The sequence below is a fragment of the Glossina fuscipes genome, unplaced genomic scaffold, assembly GCF_014805625.2.
Source record: "Glossina fuscipes isolate IAEA_lab_2018 unplaced genomic scaffold, Yale_Gfus_2 121, whole genome shotgun sequence".
Lineage (NCBI taxonomy): Eukaryota > Metazoa > Arthropoda > Insecta > Diptera > Glossinidae > Glossina > Glossina fuscipes.
In genome coordinates, this window is record NW_023998464.1 from 2267416 (window position 1) to 2283877 (window position 16462).

General features: G+C 34.2%; 1 protein-coding gene across 1 annotated transcript in view; it reads left to right on the top strand.

Moving 5' to 3' along the window:
- LOC119640384 (semaphorin-1A) overlaps window positions 1–16462 on the top strand; it is a 338686-nt gene that overhangs the window by 202225 nt on the left and 119999 nt on the right. Inside the window, 1 exon segment of the mRNA XM_038038370.1 lies at window positions 7994–8102. Coding sequence (XP_037894298.1) covers window positions 7994–8102 — 109 coding nt within the window.

Consider the following 16462-nt stretch of genomic DNA (forward strand, 5'->3'; position numbering starts at 1 on the left):
TAAATTTCAATAATTTGCTGGCCTTAACTGTGGATGATGTTCTCAAATAAATCCAAAACTCTGACAAGTCAAAATTGAAATATTCCCTTGGAGAAGTTAGGGACAATTCAACAATTTCAATGTCACACTTCATCTACTCGCAATTGCACAATACGTTCATCGCTTCTAACATCCTGTGACAACAATTCATGTGTGTAGTACGTATTATGCTGCGTTCTTTCTCGTTTCTAGTGCATGACAAACTGCAACCTATCTTTCCCTTCAGCTTTCCCCTTTGTGTACAGCTTAGAATAGCTAAATACGTATTAAAATCATTTCATGATTCATCATTTTCAAGTTTTTATTGTTGTCTTCATTCATGTTCTTTGCAAGCTGCTTCATTGAATATTGGCGGAAAAGAAATCACTTTCGGATTTTTTTTTTCTTTTGTCCTTTTTAGTTTCTTAAAACGTTTTAGATTCATTCGTCGATTCGTTTTCCCAAACTTTTCTACTTTTACTTAAAAGGAAAAATAATCATAATAATAATAATAATAATAAACGCGAACGCGAAGATGTGAAAATATTTTAGGCGGATATCTCACCGACATCTGTTATGTTGGAAGTTTTTGGTAGAAATATACTGGAATTTTCGGATTTTTATGAGTCCGCCTTAGTTCGGCAGGATACCGTTGTATCCGGAGAACACTATTGTAAGGTTTCGATACCGTAAGGAATTGTTTCTTTGGAATTTCGTGCCTTAACCGAAAAGGAATCTTATGTCAAGTGAATAACGTTGAGAAGCCATAACGTAATGTCTTGCCTGCTGGTTCTATTGAACCTCCTATGTCAAATGAATATTGTAGCGAAGACATAATGTTAGCTGCTGGTTCGTACATTGTCCAACACACTAACAGATGTCTTTAGAAAATTTTAGTATGTTTACCTAGAAACATTTCCAAGCAACTTTGCGTTCAAAAGTTCATAAGACAATTCCATTTGTATAAGTAGGCCGATCAAGACGAACAGCATTCTTTATCGGTTCACAAACCTTGAAATTACGGGCCGAAATTCTACTCAACAAATTCTTCTAAACAAGAGTGTTTGGCTAACGGAAGATAGGGGCATGAAATTTAACATAGATATTACTTAAGGAGTTGCTCATTTAAACTTGAATAGACTTGTTGTTAGAAATGAGACTAAGGTTTCTCCGATTTTTTACTGAAATAGAACGACGATTGGAAAAATATCGAAAAACGTTTTATTTAGCGTTCGTTGATAGCGACTTCTTTTTCCACTTTCAAGTGGAATATGATTTCAATAGGAAGAAAAAAGGACTGACCTATAGTCGTGAAAGTAGAAAGGGACCCGTGAATCGTAGATTGAAATATCTAAAGCTAAACATCCGACGCCACTTCACCTGATACAATTTATTACTTGATAAAAGACCAAACATTATGCATTGTCTTCATGTGGAGGCATTCATTTCAAGGGAGCGCTGCTATGAAACCGGGCCCAAAACGTGAACTAATCCAAATTTAGAGAATTTTATTTTTCCGCCAAAGACCCTATTATATAATTAAAATTATATGTTAAGATGACCGCAAAAATAATCATGTCAATTTCAAATTTAGTAGAGACGTTGAAAGTTTTTGTACGCAGGTTGGTATTACGAAGCGCCCAAATTGGGTAAAAAACGTGCCCTACTGTGCGCTGTAAACTGGAAAGATGTCTGCATTTTGGATTTTTTGAGTGTCAGTCTTAAACTACAAGAGACGCATGATGAAAATTTCGACGAGTTTTCAGTAAAAATGGAAAAAATCAGCTCTACCCGCCCAATATTATAAAGAATGAAAATGTGGTTTTTTTCGTTTTCGTTTTCTTACGTTTTTTTTACGTTCGCCCAACCATACGTAACTTTCCGTCTCGTTTTTCTTGTTATAGTTTTACTGACTTATTGTATCAGATTTAGTGTTCTCTCTGCATTACCAATGAAGCAAGATTGTTAAGTCGCAAAAAAGTTACTTAGTGCAATATACATTATCGCTTATAATAAAGCAATGTTCAAAAGATCGCTGTTAAACTTGAATTTGAGTTTATTGTAGTGTTTGAAAAGTCATCGTGACCAAATCAAGTATTGCGAAAAGATGAAAGCATTACCGCATTACTAAATCCATGATTCACGCAGTGCTAGTTTTATATAAAGACACACTTTGGTTTGGTCACAGTGGTCTTCCGAACATTGGACAATGAATTTTCAAAGTTTCGTGAAAGCGTTTTGCGAACAATGCCAAAAATATCCTGCAGTGCATTGGAAAAGTTTTTGATGACGGACACATGCTAAACTAATTTCATTTGTTCGCCGTGTTCAGTTTAATGACACGAGCTTCGTGAATTTTCCCCTTTCCAATCTCAAGTTTGGCATAGTAGGAAAATTTGTTAATGTTTAATTTTAACTAATTCGCATAAAGACAAGTTGTTTTTATGATATTTTTGAAGGAATTTTGAAATAGTTCTATTTTAAATGTATTTCGATTTAAATTCTTCCCAAACTATGAATAACAAAATTCTGTCAATGGCTGAACGGACCTCTGCTAACTCTCTCGGTTCATGCTCTCGAAAAAGCAACGTCAAAAAAAGAGGATTTGGTTTTCCAATTTCAGTTTATTCGTTATAACTAATCTTTGCTTAACAAGGAAGACTCATCTAAGGTTTAGTGGGAGTTCCAGCAACGAGCGCACCGTACAACGAATGACTTATCAAAGACTGAGGTCGTTATGAACGAAATGACTATGTAGGGATCCTTACTAGATCTGCTAAAGGAAGTGGGGTGATTGAAAACTAATAACTATAAAAGGGTAAAAGGGTAATCTAAGTTTAAGGTAATTCGAGAGCGAAATTTTTAGAAGCTCCAAACATAACAGGACATATAATCTCTAAAACGGATATTATACATAAACTACACGACCATATGAATCGCTCATTTTAGTTTAGCAGAACATAGTACATCTGGTAACAGCTTCAAGACGGTAATTAATATGTGGCACTAAAAGTGTCTGAGAGGATTTGAGTTTGATCCAAAGTGGTAGATGAACATTAAGATTGTAGAACCTTCTAAATGTCACATGAACTTTTGCAAGAATGTTATCCATATGTAACCTATAATTAGATATGTCATCGATTGTCTATCAAGAAATTGCATAGACTCCACATATTCAATATACTTATCAGATATTTTGATATTACGATTACGCCGTTATCCAGCGTGAGTGGAAAGAGGAGCGTTAATAGAAATAAGCTTGTTGAGCATCCAATCCTGGGGAAATTATGAAGTAGTAAGAAGAACAGTATTTACGAAATGTAGTAGATGATGGGACCCCGTCCCGTCCTAATATAATTAAGAGACATCGGGATCGCTGTGCGGAATTCCGAGCTGCCTCTGTATAAAGTAGTTATTGATTTTGATTTTCCCATTGTTTTAAAAATGACGAGCCCAACGTGTTGACTTTATTGCTAGTGGCGAGAGTAATATGTTATTCATGCCGCTTGCTAAGCGTTGTTTTATTTTAAAACTCTTAAATGCAAGGCATATTTATGCTTGCCAAGTCCACATCGAATTAAAAAATCGAATAATCCACGGCTTTCAATTCGGAAAAATACTTCTAAGACGTCGTACAAATGAACAAATCGTGTAACGCATCTTCGTTCTACCTTCCGTTTAAATATTGTACACTTGCATACACATGCCTCGACGACAATAGCGTACACACGATGCGTTATTATTATTAAAAATGTAATTTTCGTACTGCAAGTTGGTGGTAGCTATTAAGAGCATAATTTCTCTTATGTCATTCTTGTCATCATATGTTTTGGCCGTTGATTTTGTTCCGGTGCGAGGTCATTGACCGTAAATAACGACTCTCTGAACTTAAACTGTTTAACGACGTATACTAGCCCTTCTTCAACTATTAAATGCGAATAAAAACTTATGAAACATATCAGAGGTTCGTCTTTAGTAGCTTGGTAAGCATTTTCAACATTAAGTACTTTGAAAACAACAGCAGCTACTAAAATAAGTTTCATAAGTTGCTGACGGTCTAAATTGTTTCACTTATGATGTGATACACATACGCGAATATATATATATATATATATATATATATATATATATATCTGTGTACGAACAATGAAAACATAGTTAAATATAAGTTTGTTTTTAACGAACAAGTACGTAACAAACAAACAATCATTTATGAATGTTCTACGTGTGCAATACATACATATGTGTTTACTTTCGTACGAACGTGCACCTGTTATATATATATATATATATATACATATAAATATATATACATATATATATAAATATATAAATATATATATATATATGTATAAAACAGGCAAACAGTCAGTTCGTTAGATAACCTCGCATCAACTCATCAGTGTCATTTTAATTGTAGGGGTTTCTATGTACACACTTCTATGAACCAAAACACAGCTAAACATATAAATATTTCATAAGCTTAACATATACACAACTAACCTTTAAAAACCGCACACTTTCACACATACACTAGTGTACAAAGTAATGTAAACTAAAAAGAGAAAATTGTTAGGCGACCTTTGAATAGAATCGGAGTTTTTTCGATTTCCTAACAATACACACACAATAGCAATTTGTTCTTTCATGTTGAAATAACCGCGCAAACGAGAATAAGAAATCTTAATCCAATTTTAAGTCGAATTTTTGACACCTATCACTTGAAGGAGAGAAACACAGTCTCATGATAATAGCATGTATGAAAGTTAGTTTATGGAAATCATTTGTGGAAGAAGTTTTCATATTGTAATATGCTTTGAATTGTACTTTTCACATCCCAAGCGGCTTGCTGTACGAGGTGCATTGAGCTTGCGTGGACGTGTAGAAGATACACCTTTTATCGTTTGTTATATCCTAAACCTCCTGCTATGCAAGTTGTATTGAGTTTGTACGGATAGATATTGCAACTAGGAGAACTTAAGAACATGGATGGATCCAATTTCTGTTATAACGCTCAATTCAAAATCAATTTTTTAACGATTTACCCTTGTATGTTTGTCTATGTTCGTCCGTTGTCTAATGTCCTTCTTCCTTGAACTGAGTTTGCAAATTTTTGAAACATTTTACGAAATTTCATATTCTAAAGTGTTTTGACCCCACTTTTTTATGACCATTTCCTGTGTAACGTCTTATTTTGAAAAATTTGTTAAACGACGAAAATTTATGATTTTCAAAATAGTAATAATATTTCGGCATACTAAACTGAGGACTCGAATGGGCCAATTTTTACAACGGGTTTTAAAATAACTCTTCCAGCAAAAGGTCGGACTTTATATGAGAACAAGGTCTAATTTTAAATGAAAGATGATGGTGATGAAAAATGATCGGTAATAGTAATTTGGCATAATTTGGACCAGGTGGTTCTATTTTTTGAAACCCATCTCATATGAGGAGTCTCATGAAAATTAACCTGGTAAAAAATCGAACGTATAATACTTTATGTTACAGTTTCGTAAGATACGTTAAATTTACTAAATTTGGGCTATACCCGTTCGGCTTTTGAGCCCTTTACCGTAAATGGATTTTATCACGAAAATGAATGAAAAAATTGTATAAAATTACCAATCATTGTAACCTATTTAAAGGTCGGCCTAGGCTGACTATCAAGGCGTTACTAACTAATTGTATCTTTGTTAAACTGTGTTTCAGATCTAGTTTTTAGTTTCCCTACTCCTGCTTAATACCAGGAAAGCTTTGTTTCTTAAATATTTCTGAATAATAATTGACCTTTCTGCCATTCATTAGATTGTAAAGGAATGACCAATTAGTCAATTATACAATTATAGTTTAAAATAATGTTCTAAGTCCATCTGCTTAAAGAATAGTTTCGTAAACAGTACTAATGCTGTAGGGTAAAATCGTTTACATATATACATTTTCTAATGTATGTATATACTCGTGCCGTGCACGAGTGAGTGCACTTGTGTGGCTCCAACAACCGCACAGTTTCGGTCTAACCGTTATGCTATTGTTGTTGTTATGTTGTTATTTTTCATTTTTGTGGTTTTTATTTAACACACGGCTTTGTTAGTCCTCTACCTCATTGTATTTTAGTCCGTATTTTCCTTTCGTGCGATGCGTTCGCTTTAGTTTTAAATGCATCTGCATAGCAAATCACATCAATTTTATGCTTTTATGCTGTTATTTCATTTAAATTTTCACCCCTATTGCTTCGTTATTTATATATGTATGTGTATGTATGCTTGCGTTCATGCACAAAGCTATTGCTACGCGTAAATGTTACGTGGTGCGGTAGAGAATGCGTCAACATGTGCGTTTCAGTGTTATTTGGTTATTTTAAGCAGGCAATAATTTCTTTGATACATATTTTACACACTTTCACAGGAACTTGAGTGTGCATGCGCGCAATTTTAATTAGCATTTGAATTTTTATTTAGCAGCACCTCGGCCGTACTGGGTATTGTTTCTGATCAATAAAAGCAGATGAAAAATCTCCATGCACATTCATATACACCTATGCACGTTCATGGTACATTTATATTTATACATATATATATATATATATGTATATATGTCTACATAATTGTGAACATAATAGCATATAAATTTGTATTGTATATCTGATGTTCATTTCGAATATTTATAATTTTACCACACAAAACTTGTTGAACATAGTGGAGAAGCTCTAAAAAGTAGACCAACAAATTTAGGCAAAATTCAAACCCAAACATCGAACTTGTACGTATCAAGAGCTGCTAAGCTAAAAGCGTTGATCTTTGGGCTTTCTTCATCTATCTGCAAACTTTTGTGTTCTGCGGGCATAAAAGTTTGCCTTTTGAACATTTATTTTAGCCGTTATTGCAACGAATGCATTACATTCATTACAGACAGTTACGACGGGAAATACATTAATATTGTCAGATGTCTATAGTCCGTAGAAATAGGCATCGGACACAACATTTTTTGGTGTAAAACGAATTGACCGGCGATCACATTTTGCAAAGAATCAAGAAGTGACACTACCGCAATATTCATAAAATAGTGTATCACTTACCGCAAAAATTAGCAGGATTTAGTTTCGCTTTCTACAATTTCGTCATTCAGCTGAACTAATAATGCTGTTGAGCCTTTGTCCCTTTTCAAGATAGTACATGTATATTATACCAGGCGCTATAACCTTCTCACTTTTTCATAAAGGTATCATAAATGTTGATGTAAAATAGTGAACACACTGCCGTCTGATATCTTCAAGGTGTAAGCTATGTTACACAATTTCATTTTTAGTCTACCAAAACGATTTTGTGCACTATTATTTATGCTTCCCGGAAGAACTGTCGGGTTCGGGCGATTACAGCGTTCATCGCATCAGCTGTGTTTACATATCCACACCTCTGCTCTACCATTCATTTCGACGAACATAGAGGCCAAAGCAATGCTTGAACAACATACGAAATTCAGATTTTTCGATTGTTTTGAAAATTACAAAACAACGTCGCTCAAACAATTTTAAATTGTAAACCAACAGTGGAGCTGTTATGAAATTTTTATATATTTCGTTTAAATATTGATCCCATCCCAAAATCATATGAATTCGTCAACAGTGGCGACGTCTATATATCGCCCTACGAATTAATTGAGGTGAAATGAAGGTGTTTCTACACCACATAGCCAAGTCGTAAATATGGAAATAAGAAGACACAGTCCTTAATTTCTAACTAAGTTACAAAATGAACTCGTGGCCCTGTTTCATGCAGCAATTTTCTCAGTTACATGCCATACTTTATATTTGAATAGTTTTTCCATTATACAATGACTTCGTTATAAATAGACTTGCTTGCAAAAACAAAATACGAACGACACGAACAGAACTTTCTCTGTATTAATAAACTTTTAAGCAAATATTTATAATGAAACACATATGTTTTTAACATTTATTTTATTCCTTTCTTTGCAGAAATATTATATATAACCTAAGTATTCACGATTTGAACGAACAGCAGCGTTTGGTGTGGTATTCGCCAGAAGACGATCAGAAAATGTGTGTCGTTAAAGGCAAGGACGAGGTAAGTTCTCATACATTTTCATCTATCATGAAACAGTAATTATATGTATATACCCCGTGTATACCTAACCATACTCTAGACCTTAGCCGCGAAACAGATGAAAAACTAAGCCCTTCAACATATGTACGTATGTATATATACGTGCGTATGTGTTTAATTACGGTTACTCGCATATTTCCCAGAGAAAATAAACAAGTATTTAAATTATTATATACACACTATACAATATATACTAACACACTTACAGAACTAAGTGAGTGTATTTAAGCGAGTTTACATTCATTTTTAGCATTACATTGAATAGTATTTTTGAAAGCGGTGTTTACTTGAGTTTAGTTTATATGTTTTTGATAAAAAAAAAAAAAAAAAAATTTAAAAAAAAAAAAATAATAATATGGGGAAAGTTTAACAAAACAAAAACTCTCCCGAGTAGCTACAAAACGTTATAATGAAAAACATAAAATTAAAATAATAATAATAATAATAATATTAAAAATAAATTAAATATGTAAACAGATTATGTACACTTGCTTGGCTTACTTGTGCATAATTATTAAGCGACGGTTGGAAAAGCGAAAACAAAAACTGAAAACAGCGACTTTTACAAAAGCAAGAAATTTCATAAGTGGGAGAGCGAATGTAATTGTCTAGCAAGTAGGAGCTTACACGCAATTCGCCAGTAAAAATTTATCTTTTTTTCTTTGAAAATTTATTACAGACTGTGGTTACTTTTTTTAAACTAACTACGATGTCTTCCATCTTACACATATCTTGAAGCTAGCCAAACTTGTCCGATCAGGATAGTGAGATTTTCTCAACGCTTTCTCTCGCTCTTTCTGTTCGTATTTTGCGCATTTTTTATTACCTGAGCTGATAAAACAAAGAAAAACATTCAATACCTTACACCACTTCGCTCAGTATCGTTGTTCACATAACGACTTGTCAAGATAAGATATTATATGCGGGTTCACTCCGGACCAAAATCGACCGGTGTATCAAATTTCATCAAAATATCGTAAAAATTGCGATCTACGAGTTAAACACAAGAATACAAGACTAACGGACGCACAGACAAGTTTAGGTCGATTTACAAAGTTTTTCTGAATCAAGCGGTAGAATGTAGGGTTGGTGCATCTCACGTGCTTTTGGGTGCTTATACACCGGCACACTTGGAGATCGAGTGATGAAGGGTGTAGGGACTATCAACAAAAATCTCTCAAATACATTCCTTCTTTAATGGGGTTCGTATGTAGGCCAGGAAAATGCCCAAATTTATTCACAGCTTTAAAATGCTTCTCGACTCAAAACTCTCAAAAACTTTATATAAAGCGGTCTCTGATACCCGCAATTAGATTATGTTAACTTTATCATAATCAACCGCAGGACTCGTTAAAGTATATCTGAACTTGCTCTCTAATCCTCCTAAAAAATGAATGGGTAAGATAAGAACATTACAACGTTTAATCAGTTCATTTTTGGATTTAATAATATATTCATTCATAAGCTGCAAATGATAAGTGAACTTTAGAGTGCCATCGGCAGAGGGGTGGTGTAATGAGCAAGACTAGATCAACCAGAGGCTCTCATGTCGATGCGGTGTATAAATGGTGTAGTAATGCAATTTTATATTTAAACAACAACAGACAACTTCATTACTTTATGAAGTTTAAGACAGTGAAGAATATAAAAGTATTTAATTACGTTCTCATATCCGATAGCACTTTCGGTACAAAGGCACCTTTTATTAAATCAATTGATTCAGAAATTGATTTTGAATCGATCAGAGCTTGGCTGTCAGTCTGTTCGACTTATTTTCTTGTTTCAAACTTACAGGCCGTAAATTTTCAGGAAAGTTGTTCAGCGCGAGGGCGATTGGAAATGCTTCGAATCGGAGCACTTCCCATATAACGCCTTACATTGAGTATTCGTTGTATGAACAACTGCGAGATGGTTTAGGGTATTTTATGTTGAACCCCGACCCATTACTGCCTTTTCCATTGTTTAAGTTGTACAGCATGTGTTGTATTTCAACAATAATTGCTAATGGGATTGCCGATCCGTACGTCAATGACAAACCCAACTGTGTGCTACAATCCTGTAATTTTAATGATTGTAATGCATTACTTTGTAGTAACAGAACTCCAACTTTTTTTGTGGCGAAAATGGCTTACAACAACAACGTTTACTATTTTTTAAAATGAAAAGTTTCATTTATTTTGAATTCAAGTGGTGATTATCAAGATTCGCTCTAAGGCAGACGTAGTTATCTTACTTGTTGTTCTAAATTGAATTTTAAAATTTTGTTGTTGTTTTCGTAAATTTCGACAAAGAAATGAATTCAGTCCGGTTTCCAAAACTAAACTATCCAACAAAACAAAACAAAACATACCATATATGAAAAAAAAAAAGAAAAAAAAACCAATCCAAAAGTTTGTGATAGTTTGACAAGTTTAATTAAATTAAAGGAAAACAAAAGAACTTAATTAAATAATTACTTGAGATTTTCATAAAATGACTTCGATTAAAGTAAAAGAATTTATGTGGAAATACATCGATAATAACTGCACTGCGATGCATTGTCTTTAATTGCTTTGCAATACTATTTGTTAACGAGCGGCCGTTACGAAAGCAAAGATCTATTAACTATAAATTTGTAGCTTTCTACTGGAAAAAGGAAGAGAAGCGATTTGTTAACGGTTAGCTGAAATGTTCTCATATCCGCTTTCTCTTAGTTGAGTGGGATTTGAGACGTATTTTCGCCTTCTCATTTTCGCGCTCACTGGCGTACGTATTAGGCCAGATATCCCAAAAGGACGGCCAGCACGACAAAATTCCGTCCTGTGAAATTTGGTATTTCGATGACTTTGCGTAACAATTGACCCAACTAATAATACCTATAATTAAATATGGGATATGCGGATCACATATGAAAGTTGTTTTCGGCTTCTAAATTACAAGCTTTAATCATAATATAACCGTTTGCTTAACCCTTAACGTTATGGGTTACGACAGAAAGGCAAGTCTGGTAATTGCGTCTGTCGAGTAAGAAGAAATTGTTGCAATCAAGGAACGCCGTATTTAATACAAAATGGTAAAAAGTTCCCTAGTCTGCTTTGATTATTATTTGCTTGTTTTTGCAAATCTTAGGATCGAGAACTCGTATCCGATGATATTGTTCAACTGCGATGTTTAAAGCGAATATTCTTTTCATGTTCAGAAACTCATAATTTCTTTCATTTCAGTAAAGCTTTAGTTTAATGTTTCCTGGCTATGATTCACTATGAACAGTTTACTCGCGGCTTAGGGATAAAACATTTTCTTACCAATCTCAGTGTTGCCGTTCGGTCAGTTAGAACTCAGACGACTTCGAATAAGAACTGTGGTCTGTCGGATAGTAATAGCCCTACTCGGTTAGTAGTAACGCTACTACATGTGTGGTAAAAAAGCTTTGCTGGCAAGTCGGCGATGACCACTTATAGACTGCTAATGCAACTCTGACTGCTTTATTTTATGTATAAGCAAATTTATACCACTACGTGCTAATGTTAGCTTATTGCGTTTGTGAACAGGAAAAGGATAGGACGTGTTTTCTTTATCGTTCTTCGTGTTAAAATTATTAACTTTCAAAATTTAATTCAGATAATAAAATACTTTCTCAACATTCTCGTCTTCATTTAATACTTTTTGATGCCGCAATAATTGTTTTCGGAGCAATTGTTATTGCCTTTTAAAAGGCTGCCGCAATGCTCATATAGGAATATCTTTCTAGACTGCTCCCGCAACACTGCTTATATTATCTACATCTTAATTTTACGTGTGCTATCAAAATGGGGAATGATTTTTTATAATTTTATGCACGATTTTTTTTTTTTCATTGCCAAGCGATTTTGTGGTAATGGTAATATTGTGTAATTTATGCGAGTCTTTGGTTACAGTCGCCTTATCTTGTATGCTAAATTGTTACCAATACCTCTTTTTCCCTAATTGAATTAACATTCCCCCAAAAGTGTCTACACCTAACTAGGAACTTTTCCAAAAAAATTATTCCAATTTTAGTTTCTATCGTTAAAGGGATGCCCGTTTTATCAAAAATTTTATCTATCTCATGACGATTTTCAGGCATATTTGAGAATCTCTAATCTTTACGTCTCTGTTTGCTTCTTTGGGCAATATAAGCATAAACTATCTGTCACTGTCCTTTTTTGACGCTTTTTAAATTGTCTCAATTACCTTCGATACAAGTATCCACTAATGTTAGCGGAGTTTAATAAAAACGGGTCGAAGCAAAAGCCAATCAAATCCCCGCTGTGTTCAGGGACGTATTAAAGTCCAGCCTCTGGGACAGTCTCTGTAAAGGCGTCTTATAAAGTCCAAGAGATTAAGACATGATTGGAGTTAAGACGCATGGGTATATCTTGCAACATTTAGAAATGACTAGGAATTAAGTCTCCTTCGCGTGTGTACTGTATTAATGGTCTCTTGAAGGGACGCACAAGAGAGACAGCACGTTGAATAGTTAATTACGTAATGGTCGCAATGGCAGAATATGGCAACGAAAAAATGTATAGATTTCATGAATAAATTTATCTCTTTACTTTCTTGACAGCTGCAAGCAAAATTTCTTTTTTTTTTTGCATTTATTTATGGTTTATTTTTTCTTAAGTTGATTAACAATTTTATTGCTGAAATCAGGGCTTGAGGTGTTAATGGATTCGTATAGAAGGAGAAACGAAAAATCAAAAGAAGCGGATTTCTTAAAAAATGAAGTAATGAGAGTAATAAACAAATGATATCTGTACATAAATACTAACTTACAATCCATATAAGATGTCGGAATGAAATTGTGTGAGGTATTTGCGGAATTTGCTAAATGCGACAACCAGCAAAGATTTTTTCGATGGATGGAGTTATTGGGTCCCACCACAACCTGGAATTCTTTAGAATTAAAGAAAAAAAAAAAAAGTAGATTAACAAGGTCTAGTGGCGCTATAGCACTTATCAATCTTTGATAAGTGGTTTACAATGTTCATCGTACAACAAGCAACATCTACCGTAATATAAAACGTTTTTCAAAGTTGTTCTCTGTGAAAACATGTATTAACTAAGCTCCAGTAATTATGAGACGTAATGATCACGTGCATAATATGCATTAATTTTTCATTATCCGGGATTGACATTTGTTTATAATGAGAACTTAAGCCGCCCTCTATAATGTTGTCCGTGTTGAATTCTAGACGCGAAAATATGCACCCATATTTGCATTCGTTTTGCCACTTATAACAATTCAACCTATAAAAAAAGGCAATTGAAAGTGACACGTGTGAGTTCCAGCAGTTTACGCCACACAATAAATAAATGCACACGTCCAACATATTCATTGCGATGGTTGTAACACGAAAGCCAAACACGAACACAGATCTTCTGAACGTCGAACAGTATTTGAAAGATTTATGGTTAATAAGCAACCGAACGCTCTGCAAATATTGACGTAAATTCTGTTTACCATAACAACATTAATAAAATTCTTCGAATAATGAGATACATTACACTAAGGATGTACAAGCGTTTGAATAAAACTTCACTTCAACTTATCAGAAATCTAACTTAAAGCAAAAAAAAAACGAAAAAATTTAATTCTCTCAATTCGATTTAGGTCAGTTCCGTCATTTATCTTACTTGAGACCAGACAATATTTTCGCTTACTTTTAAATGCAACAAAAAAAGAAGCTACCTTCAACTTTACATTTTCTGTTGGAACTACTGTTTGAATTATAAACTTCTTAACACAAATCTGATGTAATGCATAAAAGCTAGAGCTCCTGTGCTGATAGAAGAAAGCCTGTATGTTTTAATTCTTTGTGGATTGCAATGCAGTCCCTTTCTGCTTTGCTTTACTTCAGTTTTGCTTTTAAAGATGCTTGCTGGAAAATAAATAATGTAAGCATTAGAAGTAAAAAGCAAAAAAAAAAAGAAAAACACATTTGTGTACGATGTGTATTAAAATTTCTTTAACATCACATTCGCATTCTCTGATTATTATTTTTGTTGTTGTTAAATAAAGGAGAAATGCAATTAAGCCAAAGAAATATTCTGCATAGTCACGCAATTAGTGAAATACAAAAAAAAAAAAACTAACATTGATACTAAAAACAACTACAACAACAAATAAAATGAGACAAGAGAATTGCTTAACCCACATTAACGTATACAAACGTTTGGTATATATTTCTCGATTGCAGACAGGAGTAAAATAAATTTTATTCAGATAACAATTACAACAGTTGGCATTGCATATTTTAAGGCTGGGGCTAGATAGAGCTTACTGTTAGGCTTGTAATTTCAATATCTCGCCTAACTGCTTTTTGATACACTGTCATCCCCGTCGACGCGTCTATCGGCTTAAGGCAACGTGCTCTAGTATGCATAGAAAAATTCAAGATTTTTCAAATACTAATAAACGTAATCGTTTGCTTGGTTGTTTGCTGCCAATATAAAGCTTTTGAGTTTATCCCCTTTTAGAGCTAATGTTATATCCAACATCGAAGGATGAAGGTATATTCATTTTGTCAAAATGTTTGCTACACCAAGTCTGCACTAAAACCCTGTTCCCCACCTTAAAAAATAAAGTTACCAACTTTAAATTTGGTAAAACCATTGGAAATTCTTGCAAACAAGGTTGTATTAATGCTGAGCCAAACCGGTCGAAGCACATGCCCACAGTGCAATGCAAGCCAAGAATATTTCCGTTTTCAAAAACAAAGTCGGACAAGAAAAAAAATATTAGAGTGGAGAAGTCGAGAGTGTTGCCATAGTAAAATATAAACAACGTTACCCTTAAACAAATTGATTGCAAACAAAGAATCTTGAAGTGAAACCGTGGAAGTGTATTTCTCTTAGAAAGACCACGATCTAGCGATACGAATCGTATCCGAAATAGGCGAATTTCTTAACAATATCATAAACGATATATCACAATAAAAATTTTTACGTCTATTCCATGTGCGATCCCCCACTGCAATCAAATCGGTGCACGCTCGTTCAAATCTCATTGCTGTTTAACCACATTTGGCGGCAACTGTAGTGCATACTGAGTCGATAAAGGTCGAACACCTACTAAACTGCGGTAACTTCAGATCTCTTTGTCCCTCTTCCCGTTTCTTCCTGAACATCGCCGTTCCCTAAATAATTGCTCGTATTAAAAAAAAGAAAAAATCTGTACAAAAATGGAAAAATTGCCCACACTTACTCAGCGTAGGGTATTCAACTTCATTTGTCTTGTGGTTTTTTCTCAGAAAAGGGAAAGGGTATTATAAAAGATGTGGCCACCGCGGAAGATAATTTCATTTCTTATTTTTTTTATTTTTATTTGATCAGTCACACAAGCCCAATTATAAATGAAGGAGGGAGTTAAAAGCGAATAGTGTGCATGTATGTTCGGCTTGAGAACAGAAACTTCAGGGAAGGCTGGAGAGCCCATGACAAGTACGTTATTTCGAAAGCGGGCAATGCGATTAAAAAAAGAATAGACGCGGGAATTGTTATACGGTGTGCGGAATATATGGCGACTGCAGGGAATAATTATGAATACAAACTTATTATTCAAATGTTGAAATGTTCTCGTTTGAAAACGTGCATCTTATCTAAAGCAAGCAGAGACTGCAAAAGCAGCTAGGTTTGAAAATATTTCCGTCCAGGAGAGGTCAATTACTTTACTACTTACGATAGTACGAAAGCGTTATGATTAGCTATACGGAATCACAGAACATTATTAAATAAATAGTTTTCATCAATGTTTATCTGCTTTCGGTTTTCGTTGGAAGCGATTTAAGTAACTAAGAAGTATCTTAGCCATATATCTGCCACATTAGAAGTTGCTTTCGATTTTTTTCACTCAGCAGTTTTTGGCCAGCGAATCACGCCGAATTTTACTGAAGTGAAAAGATAGAGTAGAAAGGGAAACCGAAGACTAGTTGGGGTACATCCAAGTATTATGCCCTTGCCGACTGGATACTAACTGCAGCTACGACCAAACCCAACTGTACCGCACTTGCTATTTGAAGCCGCAAACAATGTGTTGGTAGTTGCGACTCTTAGCTGTCTGCAAAATATGTTTCAAGGAAAAGAAGAATTCCATCAAGTTTCGCCATTCTTCTTTCTCTAGGACGCCTAGATGATATTCGGTGCATTAGATTGGTTCATACAAACGCACTACATACAACCAACCAGAATTTTGCTTGCTAACTCCGCACCTTGCTGTCATTAAATTCTTGATAAATATATCTACTCAAAAAGAATTTGAATAACTTTTAAGATGCAAAATTTCGTCAGGAATTCAACAACTATTGACAAATGCACCCAAT